This window comes from Schistocerca serialis, chromosome 4 (assembly GCF_023864345.2).
Source record: "Schistocerca serialis cubense isolate TAMUIC-IGC-003099 chromosome 4, iqSchSeri2.2, whole genome shotgun sequence".
NCBI lineage: Eukaryota > Metazoa > Arthropoda > Insecta > Orthoptera > Acrididae > Schistocerca > Schistocerca serialis.
In genome coordinates, this window is record NC_064641.1 from 513,232,548 (window position 1) to 513,251,902 (window position 19,355).

General features: G+C 42.6%; 2 protein-coding genes across 8 annotated transcripts in view; both read right to left on the reverse strand.

Moving 5' to 3' along the window:
• The window catches only part of LOC126475236 (pyrethroid hydrolase Ces2e-like), a 212,224-nt gene that overhangs the window by 57,121 nt on the left and 135,748 nt on the right, over positions 1-19,355 (reverse strand). The window lies entirely within an intron of this gene.
• The window catches only part of LOC126475237 (venom carboxylesterase-6-like), a 51,255-nt gene that overhangs the window by 13,729 nt on the left and 18,171 nt on the right, over positions 1-19,355 (reverse strand). Inside the window, exons 2-4 of the mRNA XM_050102924.1 lie at positions 16,363-16,498; positions 12,738-13,013; positions 6,645-6,830 (exon numbers count right to left, since the gene is read on the reverse strand). Coding sequence (XP_049958881.1) covers positions 6,645-6,830; positions 12,738-13,013; positions 16,363-16,498 — 598 coding nt within the window. The remainder of the gene's footprint in view (positions 1-6,644; positions 6,831-12,737; positions 13,014-16,362; positions 16,499-19,355) is intronic.

Genomic DNA, 19,355 nt, shown 5'->3' on the forward strand with positions numbered 1-19,355 from the left:
AGGTATTCCTATCAGCTGACTTCTATCTAAAAAAAAGGTGCAGCTCTAACACCAACTACTACAGGAATTTTTCCGTGAGCGATCCCACCGCCACCCACTACACTGTCACCTATAAGCTTTGTCAGCCTCCCCTTCCCATACCTATTGAGGTACAGGTAATGCCTAGTGGAACCTGATCTACTGACTGACCCACCTGGCACCACAGAAATGTGACACATGCCCTCTGCCATGAACGGCCCCCTCAGTCACAAGTAGTACTTGCTCCTAGCGTAGGTGGTTTGCTATTGCCTCCTCCGGCCGTCATGGGTATGAATGATGATGATGAAGACGACACAACAACACCCAGTCATCTCGAGGCACGTGAAAATCCCTGACCCCGCCGGGAACCGAACCCGGGACCCCATGCCCGGGAAGCGAGAACGCTACCGCGAAACCACGAGCTGCGGACACTGGGCGGGGGGGGGGGGGGGGGGCGGGGGGGGGGATTGGGTGTAGGTACCCAATAATATATATGTTATACTGGAAGTGAAAGTTTGAGGGAAAGTATACCATCACTGGCAATTGTGCACCTTCACTGACCTGTTTAGTGAAAGTGGATTATTAATTCCAGTTTTACCAAACAATATACATTCACTAGGGATAGTGCACCATGGCTTGTGAAGATAAGCCTTCATTACCAAGAGGTTGCAATAACGAAGGACAGTCATATTTCGAAAGTTGCATTTTATGAGCTGCAGTTTGAAAACTGTCATATTATAGAAAATCCATTTATTGCAGCACTGACGTCCACCATAGCACTTAGAGCTACACAACACATTTTTCGTTTTGCAAAAGCTTCTCAGAGTCTGTCGTATGTGGTAAAAGTGGCATCTGAAGAATCTCAGGCCGCTTCCCGTCGGCTGAGACGCCCCAATTGTCTTCAGAGCAACAGTTTTCTTTGCTGGAACTTCCTCCTCTGAGATTATTCTGAGAGGGCCAGTACTGAAGCGGGACGTGAAACAAAATGTTGTCGCAGTCGTAGTCATAATCGCATATCGTATCTTCCCTTCCCGAAATCTTTGAAAACAACCTGCTAGCTTGCGTAAAGCTGGTTCAACACATTATCTCTCGTCCAGGTTAGGTAGAAACCATCAACCGTTGTCTCCAGAACGACACCCAAGATCCACCTTGCATCTCCTCTTCTTTGGTAGAAGTCGGGATCTGGAACTCGCACTGTACATCCCTTTTCCACTGGTAGCAAACGAGGACCTAAGCACTGTTGCATTCTTTGAGTTTGTTCTTCTAAGCACTTGTAGGCAAAAGTTCTGTGTTTCTATGAGCGCGAGATGACCCATCTAAACCAGTTAGGCACTATATATTATTGTCTGGAATCAGTCTTCCTCTCTGATCTCAATTTCTGTTCCTGTTGGTATGTTATCCTTTTGCACTAGAGACTTTCTATGGTTATTGTCCTTCAACGTTTCAGTCCCTTTCTGACCTCCACCCCTCATCTGATTTTGTTACATTTTCGAGGTCGTCCTCAGAGTGAACGTTCGCCAACGCTTCAGGAGGTACACTTTATGAAGACAAACATCGTTTAGGAGGGCATCCAAACATCGTTTCGTACGGGGACCTTCTTATTTCAAAACGTGCAGCACAGCTCTTCATTAACTTCACAAACCTTAGTGCATGGTTCCATTCCGGGTTGTTGCGTTTCTGCATCCATGTGCTTAGCATATTTTCTATGCCTTGATTTGCTCGTTCTACGCTGCCAGTGTCCGCAGCTCGTGGTCGTGCGGTAGCGTTCTCGCTTCCCGCGCCCGGGTTCCCGGGTTCGATTCCCGGCGGGGTCAGGGATATTCTCTGCCTCGTGATGACTGGGTGTTGTGTGATGTCCTTAGGTTAGTTAGGTTTAAGTAGTTCTAAGTTCTGGGGGACTGATGACCATAGATGTTAAGTCCCATAGTGCTCAGAGCCATTTACGCTGCCAGTGGCCTGGCTTTGTCTGTAAGAATGCTACAGGATAGGCTGGGCTCACAAATAAGTGTTAAGAACAAAATTCGATACATTCGCTGTTTCCGAGTTAATTATAATTGAAGTTAGCCAACTAGACCGTTGTACGAGTAAATTCATGCTGCTCGCTAGATACGATTACTGTCAGGTGTTCCGATCCTTTCTACTGTCCCCTCTCCAGTTTTTATATGGCTCTCTTGGTCGGTTATAGAAAACCAAACGAGGACCGCACTTGGCGACACCGTCTTTGGTGGGTCACTTGAATTTGTGCACGCAAAGGTATGACTGACTTCAATGTCAGTTAAGTTGTAAACGGCAAAATGTGTCGAATTTTTTCTTAACAATTATTTCCCACACACAATCTCAAAACTGGACTAGTTCAGTTAAACTACTCATTATTTTGCTAACGAACTCACGACCAGTGTCTGACTGCAACACTGTGGGAGCGCCTAACATTGTAAAAATGTCAGTAATGCTGTCACATACTTCCTCAGTTGTTTTGTACTTCAGTGGCCTGAGAACAACGAATTTAGTGAGCTGGTTATGAAAAACCGTTACGAATACGTAGTCCCCATGTGGTTGCGATTGGAAGTCTATGAAATTGACTTGAAATTTGAATTTTAACTCTCTGAACAGCATGGGATTTACTACTATTCCTTTATTCTGACCTTTATGTTTTTGTAAACAAGGCTCATATTAGCTAAGGTTAATATAACAGTACTTTGACTTTAATCATTTTATCTTTTGGTCACATCCACTGTGGCCAATCATTACATGATTATCATGTAGAATGTCGTACAGTTTTTCATCGTAAACATATTACTTAATCCTGACTTCTTCAGTAGCACATTGTATTAATTTCGTTATTCCATTCGCCTGGAGCACGTCATGTCTCTTCAAAAACTTGTAGCCATGGCCGTTCCTCTTAGGTCCAGATTTTAGTGATTTTACCTTTCTGATAAGTGACTCCTACTTTTCTCTGTCCTCGAAGACACAGTTATAACTGGAGTTTCCCCGTTCCACTCTAAGACATTCGTAGAACTTTACTGATTCAACCATAGCTGTACTGCTGTCAACCATAGCCTTACTGCAGTATAACACAACAATAACCAACTGACGACATTTACATTCATGATGATGCCTGGTACCACTGTTGGATGCAACGTTAATAATCTGCTACTGTTCACAGCTACTAACAGTTGGCAGTGATGATACACCTTCGCCAGTGGAAGTGGTTGTTTTTTTTTTTCAATTTATGATAAGCTTTCGCTGATCATTTTGATGACCATATTCATGCACTACGAAAGGTTTATCTCTCTAACCAACCGCTCCCACTATAACACCTACATGGTTTTTCAAACTCTTTCCGTCAGACTTCATGGTGAACAACTTTTACTAGAGACAAAATGTTCGCTCAACGTTAGCTGTTAGACTTCACCAGTCTAGCGTGGTGTGATAACCAGGTGTGCTGCATCTGGATACTACCGACACCAGGAATTTGATGGAGTGACTTTCAACAAAAACCCTTAGGAATGAGCGTCTAGTCTGTAAGCGGATAAAAGTAATTTAGAAACGAATCAGAAACTTTAATTTTGCTTGACCTGACCCCTTTCACTTGGAGCAGATGACTATATTACAGACAACACACAATGAATACGCGCACAGCAGAGTGTCTACACCCTGTCGCCTTTCAGGGGCATAACTAATAATAAAAGGCACCTAGCGTCAACGAGCATTTTGTATCTATCAAAAGTATTGTCCTATCGATCGCCACTAGATGTCTGATGCAAAGACTTTGAAGTACCCTGTATAAAGCTGTAACCCCACACGCAAGTAATCGTCCTGATGAAGGATGCTTATGACAGCAGTTGAAACATCAGTAGTTTTAATACATCATGGTACAATAATACAAGCAAAAGAAATTTATTGAAACAGCATTTCATTTGTTGCCATGTCGCTGTTGATTTTTCGTTTACGTTACGTTATGTTTCCTTGGCACCGAAAGCTGATCAGCACTGTCTCAGTTCTGCCTATTCATTCGTCGTTGGGCACTGAGGACAAGACGAATGCGTAGGTCGCAAACGGTGCATGAGATTCTCAGAAGCGAGACAGTATTGAAGTATCTGGCTTGCTTGAGAAGTAATGCCCTGCATGAAGTTTGATGAAATGCAAGAAGCGTGAAGACATGTGAATGAAATATAGGCTGCACGTAGTCGGATTCTGAAATGTTCCCCTTACTCGGTAAGTGCTACCCTGTGTAAAGTGCGACGGGCACCAAGAGGGATGCTGATAATTCGCAGACACTGACGAAGCGCAGGCTTTCCCGTAACAAACATGCGGTTTTATTGTTGTGTAGTTGTTTCCTGGACACCGCGAAAAAATCACCCAAACACTTGAATAATTCGCTGGGGAAATGGCAGCCAGTGCCGGGAGCTCTCACAACGTGAACAAGTGAGAAGAACACGAGAGTTCCTGAATCACATACCGGCCGCAACAAGATGAGAAATTTTTACCCTGCACAAAGACTCAGAGGCGTGGTCTCGAAACGTCGGTCAGCCATTGGATGGAACTGCAGACTGAAGCGCCAGTGACACCGCTGATATATCGTAACAGTCGGAGAGTCTGTGAGCAACCAGGAGATGCATTCTGGCATAAGATTCAGTCCCTCTGACAGAGAGAGATAAAGAGGACGTTGAAGCAGCCAGGGAAAGAATGAAGAGACAGAGATAAGGCAGTGAGTTTGCCTTCTAGGGCCATGCCATCCTGCCAGGGAAAGAATGAAGAGACAGAGATAAGGCAGTGAGTTTGCCTTCTAGGGCCATGCCATCCTATTGCCAGTTTAATCGCGGGAGTCAGATACTTATTTAAAATTCCAGTGTTTATTGTAACTTTATGACATATTCATTTTCGTACCTTCTTCAACTGAGGAACCCTTGTGGTCTGGTGCTTTGGTCTTTAAGCATCTTATTGCACAGTGAACATTCCTTGCCTGACGCCAACCTCTATACACCACTTCTGCGAGACAATTACCGCAGACAATAGCCTTAAGCACTGCAGAAACAGGACGTTGCAAACGTGTATTGCAGTAGACGCTGCGCTTTTCAAACTATTGGTGACCTAAATGGAGTTTTGAGGAAGCGTTTACAATCACATCCTTTTTTATTTCCTTTTTGTAGCTATTGCTTATGTAATTTTGTAATTTCACTCTGTATATTCACATTAAAGTCATCACGCAACATTAGTCTTTATCCCTTCCTCTATTCTCCACTTTACAAATCCATCCAATTTTTGACGTAGATGCCACGCCCTTAGACTTCCAGATGGTGAGTCGGTCGAACCGCATGTATTTAAGTGTGATTAGTACCAGTTTTAAATTAAACTTTCCTCCATTGTTTCGCTTTTGTAGACTCTTTCAGCTGCGTGAAGTTGGAGAGCCCCACCAGCCTGGCGGGTACACAGCTTGCAAGAATGCTACAGGATAGGCTGGGCTCACAAATAAGTGTTAAGAACAAAATTCGATACATTCGCTGTTTCCGAGTTAATTATAATTGAAGTTAGCCAACTAGACCGTTGTACGAGTAAATTCATGCTGCTCGCTAGATACGATTACTGTCAGGTGTTCCGATCCTTTCTACTGTCCCCTCTCCAGTTTTTATATGGCTCTCTTGGTCGATTATAGAAAACCAAACGAGGACCGCACTTGGCGACACCGTCTTTGGTGGGTCACTTGAATTTGTGCACGCAAAGGCATGACTGACTTCAATGTCAGTTAAGTTGTAAGCGGCAAAATGTGTCGAATTTTTTCTTAACAATTATTTCCCAGCATAACAGACTGAAAAATTTTTCAGTTTTATTCTGAATACCCTGCAATTGTAATAACAACACGAACTTCGGCATACAATAGCAGTCATTTTCATGCTCAAAATAGGTAGGTAAATCCTAAATTCTAAATATCGCAGTTTGCGGAATCTACTACACGGATTTTAAAAAGTGAAGCGCTGAAATGTCGTTTAATTTGCCTCTTTTAGAGGTATATACCAGAAGCAACAGTTACTGCCACCTGAGAAAGCTAAGTTGACACCGATATCTCTGTACTTTATATAGACACGAAAAGAAACTATACATCTTTCAGTGAGAACCGTTTCACATTTTATTTGGGCGAATACAGAATTACGATATCTTAAATGGTTCAGGAAATATCTGAGGTTAACAGCTTAGCTGATTCACGCCGTATATCTTGACATTTGAAATACTTTTCCTCGTACGTTCTTTGCGTTCACGCCATGGTTCAAAAGGTTCAAATGGCTCTGAGTACTATGGGACTTAACATCTGAGGTCATCAGTCCCCTAGAACTTGGAACAACTTAAACCTAACTAACCTAAAGACATCACAAACATCCATACCCGAGGCAGGATTCGAACCTGCGACCGTAGCAGTCGCGCGGTTCCGGATTGAAGCGCCTAGAACCGCTCGGCCACCGCGGCCGGCGTTCACGCCATATATCTTGACATTTGAAATACTATTCGCCGTACGTTCTTTGCGATTAAAAGGTAGACCTGGAAAATAACTAATCCAATGATAATAGCCTTTTTTCATTTACGGAAGTCACCAGATCAATATTAATTTCCCCTGAATGACATTACGAACTAACCTGAGGAAAGAGGCGAGACGAGATGTAATGAGACGGCCCTGCCTCCCGCACTCTGCCCCTGCAGGGTGACGAGGTCTGGGTCGCCACCGAAGCTGGCGATGTTCTGCTTCACCCAGGTCAGCGCCAGGTGCTGATCCTTGACACCTGCGTTGCCGGGAATGACTTCATCTCCTGTGCTCAGGAAGCCTGCAGTGAAATTTGGCACTGTTACTCGTCCACACTCCACTGATAGAGGCTGTTCTGCAGGGTAAAAAGAGCTGTTCCAAGAGTGAAGGCATTACTTCCTTCCATCCACACACCTTCATAGTAAGCTCATTTCTAAATGAAACATAACAGGTACAGTTGACAGAAAGAGGAAAAAAAGTTAATGAATATGGTCCCATCGATGCTGACGAAATTATAGGCGGAGCACTGGAGCAACTGGACAGCGATTCTAAAAAAAAGAAAAGATTTCTGTTATTTTAAAGATACAATTTTTGGCATTTGGTGAGATTATTTAGCAAAACAAGGGAAAGCTTACATTATAGTGACATAATGGGAGGTTTCCGCATCCATGCAGGTACATAGTGCTGCCACGTTGCTTCGACAGTTACGTATGTAGGCCTCTATTATAAGAAAGTTGCGCATGTGTCTTTGACACGAAAGCATACATGGTTGTTTAATTAGTTAGTTAGTTTCGTGTCCCATAGATCATTTGAATGATTATTTCATCGAAATGATGTGGAACGACTCAGTTTATTCGATACGTTTACATGATTACTGTTAACATTAATGAACACAACAAGCATATTATTATTTTAGTCCCATTCAAGCAACTACATTTGAAAACCACGGTTTTTTACTGGCCTCCGGTTTTTAATTAGAAATTCGTCAATGGAATAGAAGGAGTTGGCCAGGAGAAAGGATTTTAAGTTAAATTTCAAATTTGCTTTATTGCTGCCAGACATTTTATGTTACTGGGCAAGTGATCAAAGATTTTTGTTGTTGCGTATTGAAATCATTTCTGAGCCACTGACACCTTTAATAAGGAGTAATAAAGGACATTTTTCGCTCTTGTGTTTTAGATATGAAGATCACTGTTCTTCTCAAATTTCGATGGATTATTCGCGACGAATTTCACTAGCGAATATATTTCTGTTGTGATGGCGCATTTAAAATGCCCAACTACTTGAAGACGTATCAGCATGACGTCTGTGGGTGAACACTATACATGATTCTTATTCCTCACTTTTGTGCAATAAATACTGTTTCCTAAGTGACGACTTACCCCAGAAAATTAATCTATAGCACATTACTGAATGTAAATATAGAAAATATCTCAGGATGTTAACTCGTTTGTTCCCAAGGTCAACAATTATATGACGAACGCAAGAAGCTGAACTTAATTGTTTGAGAAGCTCTGTAGTACGCTTTTTCCAGTTCAAGTATTCATTAATACACACACCCAAAATTTTCGAGCATTCTACCCTATTTACCTACTCTTGCCCATGTGTTACATCAGCTGTTGGTGTGGCTCTGTTTATTGTACAGAACTGAATATATTGTGCGTGTGTTTTTTTTTACTTTAGAGAGAATCCATTTTCTGAAAATCACGTCAAAATTCTTTGGGAAATATCATTTACAATCTTTTAAGCTGTTCTCTCTCTAATGAGATTTATTATGACAGTAGCATAGTTTGCAAAAAGTATCACTTCTGCTTGTTGAATGGTAAGTAGAAGCTCACTAAATGTACAGAGTCCGCCAGAAAAATGTATACACTCTTTGTCTGGCTCTACCGAGATATCGTTATTGTCGTTCGATTTGAGTTACGAGTGTGTTGTAGTATGGTCTTTGGCTCAACAGATATTAGTACTTTCATCTCAGTATTGAGAAAACAAGATGGCTAGAGCACGCTTAACATTTGAACAACGAATATGTATTGTGAAGTGGTTTTTAAAGTTTGATAATGTCGTTGAAGTGCAACGTCAGTGGAGGCGGGAGTCTGAAACAGAATCGCCAACCCGCCTAAGAATTAAATGCATGATCGACAAGTTTGAATTGCATGGAGCGATTTGCGATACTCACAAAGGAAGATCAGGAAGACAGCGTACAGCTGCAAGTCCTGCTTTGTCGGCTCTCGTGTTGGAAAGGTTTGTTAATTCTCCACAGAAGTCTGCTACGCAATGTGCACTTGAAGTGGGGGTTAGCAGTACAAGTGTACGAAGAATTCTGAAAGCTGTCAAGTGGAAAGTTTACATTCCACGATGACAGCACGCGATTAATGATGACGATCCTGATCGCCAAATGCAATTTTGCGAATGGTATCAGAAAACGGTAAATGATGACGAACAGTTTATGACGAAGGTAGTGTGGAGTGAGGAGGCACAATTTAAACGTAATGAAACCGTGAATCGGCATAGCAGTGTGAACTGGGCACAGGAAAATCCGCATGTTTACGTGGATGATGCGGTCAATCTACTAGGGGTTCATGTGTGGTGTGGACTATCATCTAAGGGCTTAGTAGGACCATTTTTCTTTGATGCTGCTGTCACTGGAGAAGTGTACCTGGAAATGTTACGCACATATATTTCGCCAGGTATACGCGCGCTTTATGGAGCTGATGAAGAAGTCTTCTACCAACAGGACGGAGCGCCACCACATTACCACCTAGCAGTGCGAGCTTTCCTGGATAACAATTTTCTGGGGCATTCGATTGGACAAAGAGGGCCTATTGAGTTCCCTCCTTGGTAGCCAGATCTAACACCTGTGAACTTCTACTTGCGGGGAACTGTGAGAGATAACGTCTATCGACGAAAGCGACGCACGCTGGAGGAACTTCGCCAGGAGATTACAGGGACATGTGCAGCGATCTCCACTGTAACATTGACTGACGTAGTTGCGGGGACCGCTCGTCGTTCTGTTAATAAACACGTAAGTAATACTTTTCGTTCCTTAAAGTGTGTAATCATTTTTGTGGGGGACTCTGCATAAGGAAAGGAATGGACCCAAAATTGAGCGCTGTGGGACTCCCATTGTGATTTCTCCCCAGTCACTAAAATTTTCTCTCCTTCCAATACTGTTTGAATAATTCAGTACAACTTTTTGAATTCTGTTTGTTAAGTATGAGACAAAAAGATGTGCATAAAACTGACAATTCCCAAGAACTTGCGTTTTTCTAACAGAGTAACATAATCTACACAATCAAATGCCTTGGAAAAATAACAAAAAATACCAATTGGCGATATTTTATTATTTAAGGCTTGTCCTGTTTGATGAGTTAATATGTAAATTGCAGTCTCAGTCGAGCAATCCTTCTGGAATCCAAACTGTGATATGCTACATAAACTATTTCTCCCTACGTGTCTGACAAATCTTGAGTAGATTACTTTTTCGAATATTTTGGAAAAAGATGTCAGTAAGGAAACTGGGCAGTAGTTGTTTAAGTCTGTCTTATCACTGTTCTTGTGTAAAGGTTTAAAAACTGCATATTTTAACCTGTCGGGAAAAATTTCCTGTGTCAGTGAGGCATTACATGTATCACTAAGGGCATTACTAATTAAGTTGGAACAACTTCCCAGAATTCTGTCTGATATTCCATTAATACCACCTGAGCTTTTGTTTTTTTAGAATTTTTATAGTTCTATTAATTTCAGTGAAGAATGTTGGAGTAGTTTCTAGTTGCTTCACGTTGTCTGAAATGACATCTGTAATACATTCTCTTAATTCTTCAGCTGAATCATTTAATTTTATTTTTCTCTAAATCCAGTAATTAATTGTTGGAAGTTCTCGCAACTTGTCATTTAGTTTAACTGTTATGGTATCTTGTACATTGTCTGACTGTTCTGTCTCTCGTGTCTCCTGTTTGACAATAAACCATGTAGTTTTATTTTTATAATCTGCATTACCTATTATTGTCAGGACGTGCATACTTCTGAACATTTTAATGACATTCCTTAAAATACTACAGTAGTTTTGTAATACGCAAGTTATGTCGGATCTTGACTTACTCTGGACTTTATATAAGGGGCGTTCAAAAACACTCCGTTCGAAGGCTGTAAATACTAGAATCGGTGCGCCAGTCAGGCAAAATCGGCATGGGCATTGAGGCAATCACCCCACCGATTCACCATTCCTTAACTCCCTGCTCCACATCTTCGTCTGACAGGAATCTTCGACCCTTCAAGGCCTTTTTTTAAGGAACTGAAAGCGTGATAACTGCATGGGAAAACATCAGGACTTTAGGACGGGTGCTCGAGTGCCTACCACTTGAACTGGCGTAACTTCCACGTTACGACATTGGCGATGTGGGCACGTCCCAGTAAAGGCTCAGAATCCACTCTTACTACTTAACTTTCTCCAGTATCGTGCGCCTGCTTTCCATTCTTCACAGAAGTCCTCTTGCATACGCCCTGCTAACTCTCTTTATGTTATTCTAATGTTCTCTACGCGGGATATGCTATGGTGGCAGCAAAATGATTGCACAGCCTTCCTCAAATACTGGAGTTATAAATCTGGCGAGTCACCTTTCTTCCAAAGATTCCCATTTAAGTTCCTCATGCATCTCTGTTAACTATGGTATGGGGTATGTCGATCTGTTCCAGTCTTATCAATGCGTCCCTGAATTTTTTCGATATCTTTTGTCACGTCCACTTGATAAGGACACCAAATTCTGAAATTATACAGTATCATTGGCAGCACTTGTATGCGATTTCCTTTGCAGTTTAACATTCACAAAGCCCTTCTAACAAATTTAAGTTATCCATTCATCTTCCCTCACTCTGTCTTTATGCATCCGTTTCATTTCATATCGCTTCTTAGTATTATACCTGTTCAATTTGTTCACCACAAATTACCGACAAAATTAGTTCAGTAACTTCGATTCTGATCGATCAGAGTGAGCATGACATTTGTGGAAAGGTACATGCATTATATGAGCAAAGGTATCGGGACACCCTATTAGTGGACGAGGTGTGTCCACCCTCTGCCTTTATGAAAACTTCAGCTCGGCTGGAGAGACTTTCAAGGATGTGCTTAAATATCTGCGGAGGAATGGCAGCACATTCTTCCCCAAGAACGGAAAGCAGAGAAGGCAGTAATGTCGAACACTGGTGTCTGGAACGAAGTCCACATTCTAATTCATCCCAAAGGTGTTCCATTGAGCTCAGACCTAGACTCAAGGAAGTCCACTCCATCTCAGGAATGTTATCGTCCACAAACTATTGCCCCAAAGATGTTGCCTCATCATAGGGTAAGTGTCGTGCTGATACAATTATTGTCTCCGAATTTTTCTGTCCTTCCTCCACACCACAGCACCCCCTTTCCCACACTTCACTGTTACCGCTACACATGATGGCAAGTAACGTTCTCCAGACATTCGTCAAAACCAAACCCATCCATCGGATTCTCAGAGGTATACCATGATTCGTCACTCCAAATCACTCGTTGCCGGTTATCCAAAGTCCAGTAGCGTCACCCTTTACACCGCCCCAAGCATCGCACACAGACATGTGTAGCTTAATAGGAGATGCTCCACCATTTTACCCCACTTTTTTTAGCTCCCTAAACACAGTCATTGTGCTAGCTGGTCTGCTGCTAGTAGCACTGCTGGATCTCGTGAGTGATTTCTTCCGATGATTCCACGCAATTTTTTACAACCACCCTCCTAAATGCCCGACATTCTAAACATTAGGTCTGTCTAGTCTTGGTTTGGCTGTGGTTATTCCTTCGCGTTTCCACTTCACAGTCGCTTCACCAACAGTCAACTTGGGAAACTTTAGAATGGTTAAAATGAACCTGGGCGATTTGTTACTCAGATGACATCCAATGACTAGTTCACGTTCGAATTCACTGAGCTCTTCTGACACATCTATTTACCTCTGATTGCTTCTCTACTGACATTACAAAACTTCCTACCAAATTTGATGCTGTCGGGTCGACCTTTTGTGACATGTTGTGGTCAACTACACATTACACAGGAATGCCCGAATACTTATGATCAGATAGCGTAGGCGTGCAAAACAATGGATTTTGCAATATGACACGTAAAGGAGTAGAAGCTAAAGGCTGAGTGTAATCTGTGAAACATACTCATGTCTTAGGAACCGTTGATCGTACCGAGTGGCCCCAGGCGGTAGTTGATGGTGACGAGTATGACACCGTAGGAGACAAGGAAGTCGGGCCCATGCTCCTGGTCTGAGCCGCTGCCGTAGACGAACCCTCCACCGTGCACCCAGAAGAGCACGGGCAGCCCTGCACCCTCCTCCGGTACGCCCGGCACGTACACGTTTAGGTAGAGGCAGTCCTCGGAGCCGTCACCCGTGTTCTGCACGCAGTCGCTGCCGTATGAGGTGGCGTTGCGCACACCCTCCCAGCTACCAGCTGGCTGCGGATCATCAGTATTATCTGAACATTGTGGGTACTACTTCTTTCAGTGGAGCAACCGTTTGCGGAAATCGTGGCTGGAAAATAGTAAACCATTTAGAAGAATGAATGTGCAGGGCGTTTCACTGTTGCTTTCGTGAAGCTAGATTTTGAGGGCTTCGTTATTACGGAGAACAAACTCTAGGTTCATGATAATTTGCTACTCTGTTTTATTTAATGTTTACGTTATTTGCAATCGATTTACGGCTTGCATATCCTCTTGCTGCACTGCGTTAGCAGATACTGTGATACAGTTTCTATTCGTGACGAACAATTCCAACTTTAGGATAAGTTTCAATTCTTAAACTCTCTCCAATAGATGACTTAGATTACTGCAGTAACAATGGGATATCTTGTCTTACTTTTGTCCAGATTTTCACCTCCTCCGTCTATGCGGGCGCCCTGAGTCGTCTTCGCATGAAGAAAATGGATCATCTTTTTATGCCTGTAGCCTATACCATCTTGACTAAGACTAGAAAATATTCTGTTCCACTCCATACGACCAAACGCCTTCCTCAAATCAACGAATTCATTTTTCCTAATTGCGACTAATATTACCGGTGGTGCTGTCCCGAAAATCGAGATCGTCCTTTTCGAATCTACAATAAAATTACCTTCCATTCTTCGACAAAATAGCAAGGGTACTAAGCACTTACCACATGCTTGGTTCTTGCTACAATCGAGTATGGAGAGCTGGAACAAAAACTGCTTACATGCCTGTTGTTATTAATTTAGTCTTTGTAGTTCCTGAGACAGCGATGAGTAGGAGTTTGAACTATATTTCAGGATTCTTCTCTTAACACTGTTTTTTTTAACTTTGTATCTAGGCTTTCACGCGTAAATTGGTAGCAATCTTCGAGCGTTTGTCAAACAGGTTCTCTTCATTTCCGTGACGCTCTCCCTTGCACCAAACATACCTGTTCCACTCACGGTGTCTTCCTTCTTTGTATACATTCTGTTTCCCCTGTTAATCATAATCAGTACTGGTCCGATTCACTTGCTGCAAATAACGCTTTATTTGTAAATTCTCACTTCTTTATTGTTCCCGCCCCTACCATTATCTTAACCAATACTAATAACTGTCACATTACTTTAGCGTTTAATATTTCCCCGTGGTCACTCTAATTAACACTCTCTTTTCATCTGATTTTTGTCCCGCTGTTCTTTTTGAACCATCCCCTCGGAATATTTTAGGTAGGAAGAAGATATCATGACATTCTTCGCATAGAACCGCATGTAATACAGAAGTATGACGTAATAGTTTCTCGTTATTTCGCGCAGCGCAGTAGTGCTGCATCCGTCAAAGTCGTCCCAACAACATATACGAGGGTTGGAACCTTAATAGTGGCAAATATTTATTTACAGCTCGTACAAAATAGATACGTGTTTTAAAGTTTTACTGACCTTCAAAGAAGACACTAGCATTTTGCATAAACCGTTGCCAGTAATCTGGAAGTCGAAGGATACTCTTAGCAGTGCCAGCTGTGTTGACAGTTCGAGCTGGGCTCTGTCTATAGCCTAACTAATTTGTAGCAGTTCTGAAGCGAATGCCGTAGAGTGTTTCCTTCAGTTTAGAAATCGAGTTGAACTTACGAGGGGAGTGCAGTAGGTGGTATAGCGCTTAGAAGCCCCATCAGTCAAACAAATCAGTGACAGTTTGCACTGAGCATTGTCCTGCAAAATGATGGTCAGGTCCTGCAGAAAGTGTCATCACTTCTGTCTCTATGCTGTTCATTTGTGGAACACAACCTACGACCAGCTTAGAGACAGAAGTGATGACACTTTCTGCAGGATAACTTCTGCAAACCATTCAAATAAAAGGCCTTCGATTTCGAGTCCAACCAAGCATTCACACCATCAATCACTGCATCATCATTGGCAAATCGTCGTCCTTTTGAGATCTTTTTTCAGGTTTGAGAGAAGAAAAAATGTGTTGGAGTCAAATCTGGAGAATGTGACGGATGACGTAACAATTCAAACCCGCAGTCACGCAGAGCTTCCAATGTTGCGAGGGCTTTGTGCGCCGGTTCGTTGTCCTGACGCAAAAGAACTCCGCGCGCCAATTTTCCGTGCCTTTTTTTCTTTCTCTCCTCTTTTAAACGGCACAGGAAGGTGCAGTAGTATGATGCATTGATAGTTACGCTCTTTTGCAAATAATCCACCATAATTACCCCTTCTGCATCCCAGAAACCGATGCCGTCACCTTACCGGCTGATTTTTACACCCGGTTTTTTTTTTTTTTTTTTTTTTTTTAGGGGGTGAAGGATATTTCCATTATTGTGACCGTTGTTTTGTCTCAGGATAAAAGTGGGGAGCCCACGTTTCATCCATCTCACATACCTTGCAAAAAAGCCGTCTTCATACGCTTGAAATTGGCGGACGATTTCTTCACAACGCTGCCCACGTTCCCATCTCTGATCTGCATTCAGATCTTTCGGGACCCACCGAGGTGAAATTTTCCGCATTTTCAAAATATCCACAACAATGTCATGGGCATGCCCATGGGAGATTCCAAATGTGGTTTCAATGTTCTACAACGTTGTTCGACGGACCTGTGAAATCGTATTGTGAATGCGGTCACTGTTTCATCAGTGGCAATGGTGACAGCCATTCAGCTCCTTGGCTCATCTTCTACTCTTCATTGTTGGATAAGACGAAGCACTGCCCTTAAGTTTATTCCGTATGTCCTTCGCAGTTTTCTTGGGGGTCATTCTCTTCAAATAAAGATACTCAATATTCGCCATTTTGCGTACACTACAATATAAAACGCATCCTAGCGGCAAAACTAACGAAGCTGGAGCCGCGAAATTTGACGTGCATACCCACAAAAGGCCACCATAAAACTAGGTGGTCTTGTTTGTGCGAGACATTACGGTAACTATCTCGGTCTAGAAACTTTCCGACCGCCCCTCGTACACTTGAAAGGCATTCTCCTTCCATTTGTCGGCGCGGTATTCCTGTCTGCGAACTTTATTTGTCTGTTTATCATAAGCGTTTTAGGCAGAAAAAGTTACAACATCTCATGAATTCAGTATGAAACGGAACATTATATCGACATTGATATGGCAGACTAAAGCTACTTGACAACGATAGAACAGTATGTGCCATCGATGAAGGAAGCAACGTGTCATTCACCTAAAGTATGAAAATCATAGAAAACTAAATCTTGGCCAATCTAACAGCGATTAGACCCATTCTCCTCCTGAATGACTAATGTGACATCCCCAAGCACGTGAATGCAGTTCGCTAAACAGAGAGATCATACAGAACAAGCAGCCCCCGGTTACAAGCTGGGAAACGACTGTCAGTGCAGAACTCACCTGGAAGCGCAGCTCTCCAACAGGAGGCTCGGCGTACGGGATTCCCAGAAAGGCCGTGTAGGACGTGTTGTAGTCGCTCGTGGCCGTACTTCCCAGCAGGCTTCCTTGCTGGACCGTCACCAGCACGTCCTCGGCCTGCAGAAAGAAAGTAGCATAACGTGAATTAAAATTTTCAGTTCAGCACAGTGGTTCCGACCCATCAGATATTAGCTTCGATCTCCCGATCTCCCTTCTCCCCCCCCCCCCCCCCCGCCCCCCTCACCACCGCATACCGCCATCATCAACATTATCGCCTAACTGAACTTTAGAATGAATAAGAATTTCTGACAAAAGGTAAATGATGTTACTTAGTACAGGAATTTATTAAACGACAAACAGTGATTCAATGAGACGATTGGCTGCTTCTTTGTAACAATCTTTTGTTACAGAATGATGAAACAATTCTCTGTGCATCGTGTAAGCTATCTGCAATTCCTTCTCAGGTAAGAAAGTTAACTATCCATACTGAAGCTAGAAACTTGTTAAAAAGCGTGCTTCCTCTGCACCACTCTTCTCCCTAGCGACACTTGTTTCATCCATTCTCTGCACCTTCATTTAGCATCAACCAAGCTAAAATGTCTCATTATATATAAAAGATAGGAATTAGAAGACGTTTGGTTGGAAATATTTTGTGTATGACCCCAGCCACTAATAACAATAATAATACAGTGTAGGGCCCACAGCAGTATATAGCTATTACATAGTTACTGTTGTATTCTGTTGCTAATTAGTTCTTTTATCTGATGTAAAATGAATAATGAAGCAATTTCTAATCCATTTTGGGAACTACCTACAGCTAAGAGACAACATTTTCGTGAGATACTTAAGCGTATGCCACCTGTATATCTCAGTTTTACTGTCATAAATGCATGGTGCAAAGTAAGTGTGTGGGAGTGGAGAATGGGAGGAAGATAATGTCCATAAATTCGTTTCAAAAGCTGTAAGTTCCACTACATCGTATCACGCGTGAATGCTCTCCCTCAAAGGCAGAGATCAAATCGCACCCTATTCTACTACCAATGCATATCATCACTTAAGTAATTTTGTTTTTCGTTTTTCTAAATAATTCCGGCTCAAAACGTCTCGTGCTCTTCGTCCCTTTTCTTACGTCTTGGATTACGAAAGCACGTCATTTTCCTTACTCTCCGTAATTTTGGTATAATAATGACATTAATGAAGCTGAAATATTTTAATGTATTACTTATAATATGTAAAGCCTTCGTCTATGTTTCAGCTTTCAATAAAACTACTCGGGTAGTAGATAGTACTTGTGGAGTGCACATCAGGGTTTTTAAGGCTAGATGGTAGTTTGCGGTACTCTCATGAACACTCCCCAGACGACAAGTAGACAGCGAAATCAGCCCGCGTTCAGGGTAATAACGCTTCGACTGCCAAAATTTTGTCAATAAATTGTCAAAATATTTGAGCCGTGGCGCTCGTTACTGGCGCGCCAGTCTCTTGGATGTCCATTATCGATCCTTCAATGTTTCTTGTCTTTGCTTGCCTTGTGGTTTTCCGGATTCGCGGGGTGAGTGGCAGTTGACGTTTGCTCGGGCTACCTGCTGAGGCACCGCGAGGTACGAGGGTGGAAGCAACCACGTATATGTGGAGTTGGTTGTACGCGGTTTGCCGGTTCAGCATGGAGGATATGTGTTGGCTGCTTGCATGTCTGCTCTCCTGATTTTGCTCGCCGTGCCTTGCGACCACCTAGCTTGGGTTGCTGCCTGGTGTATCCTACACGAGCCATACCGGACGTCCAGCAGATGCCAGCAGAAGTTAAGCAGCCCTGTGTTTCTTTAAAGAAAAGGAGCAAATGTATAAGACCCTTTGTAACCAGTTTTGGTGGCCTCTTAAGTGTGGCCTTCGCGTTTACACTGCCTTTGGGGAGAGCTAATTCTTTTAAATTTAAATAGTTGGGGTTCCCTGTCCTTTATGATCTTTTGGGGGCGTTATTTGAATTTTATCTTTGGGGTTCCTTCCTTGTGCTTGGTTAAATGTTTACTTGTATAGTGGGAAGTGACTCCTGGTTAAAACTCGGAGAAGGTGTTTGATGTTACTGCCGCTTCCGGCATTTGTCTTTCCAATTAAGTGTTGTCCCTTCGAGCGACCTGGTGTCACTCCTCGTTAATTAATGCTGGTTTATGTGTACTTAATTTTGAATTGGTCATTTGAATTAATATTTTGGAGCGCAGTATAGCACTAAGGCAACCTCATTGTATACCACCTTGTGCCCCAGTCTAGTACCTTAATTTTCAGTGGCACGAGCTAGCTCCACTACCGGTTTTACTGATGTGCTCCCTTTATGAAACGTCCCCTTTGAACAATTATACACGAGACTGTGCTTAACCTGACACACAATACTTTGTTAGCGCAACGCAATCTGACTTTCAAAATTCCCTACAAAAGAATGGCCCTGACTAACATTAAACTATACCTTTCACAAATCACTTACCTCACAAAAATCTTCGCTGCTCAAGCTACTGCAATACAGCAAGCGCCACTACTGCCAGCTAAATAAAAGATTCAAACTATGGAAGGCACTAACTACTGATAGGGATAGTTAGCAAATGAAAGATATTAATAGAGAACAAACAATGTATTTACCTTGATATCATCATAAGTCATAATATATATATCAGTTCATGACAAATTGCAAACCTCCGCCATCTCTCTCCCCACATCCACCACTGCTGGCGGCTCACCTCCAACTGCGCAACGCTACGCGCTGTTCACATCCAGCTGCCGCTGCCCAACACTACAATGGCAGACAACAATGCAAACTAGCGACAGACTGCACACAGCACAGCCAGTGATTTCATTTTGAGCGCTACGTAACGTTGCCAAAACGAAAACATAAACAGCCTACTTACATAGCCCCCATGCTCCCCACAAAAATTTTTACAAATGGTGTTGGGCACTGGCCAATACAGATTTGACAAAAATTTTTCACAAT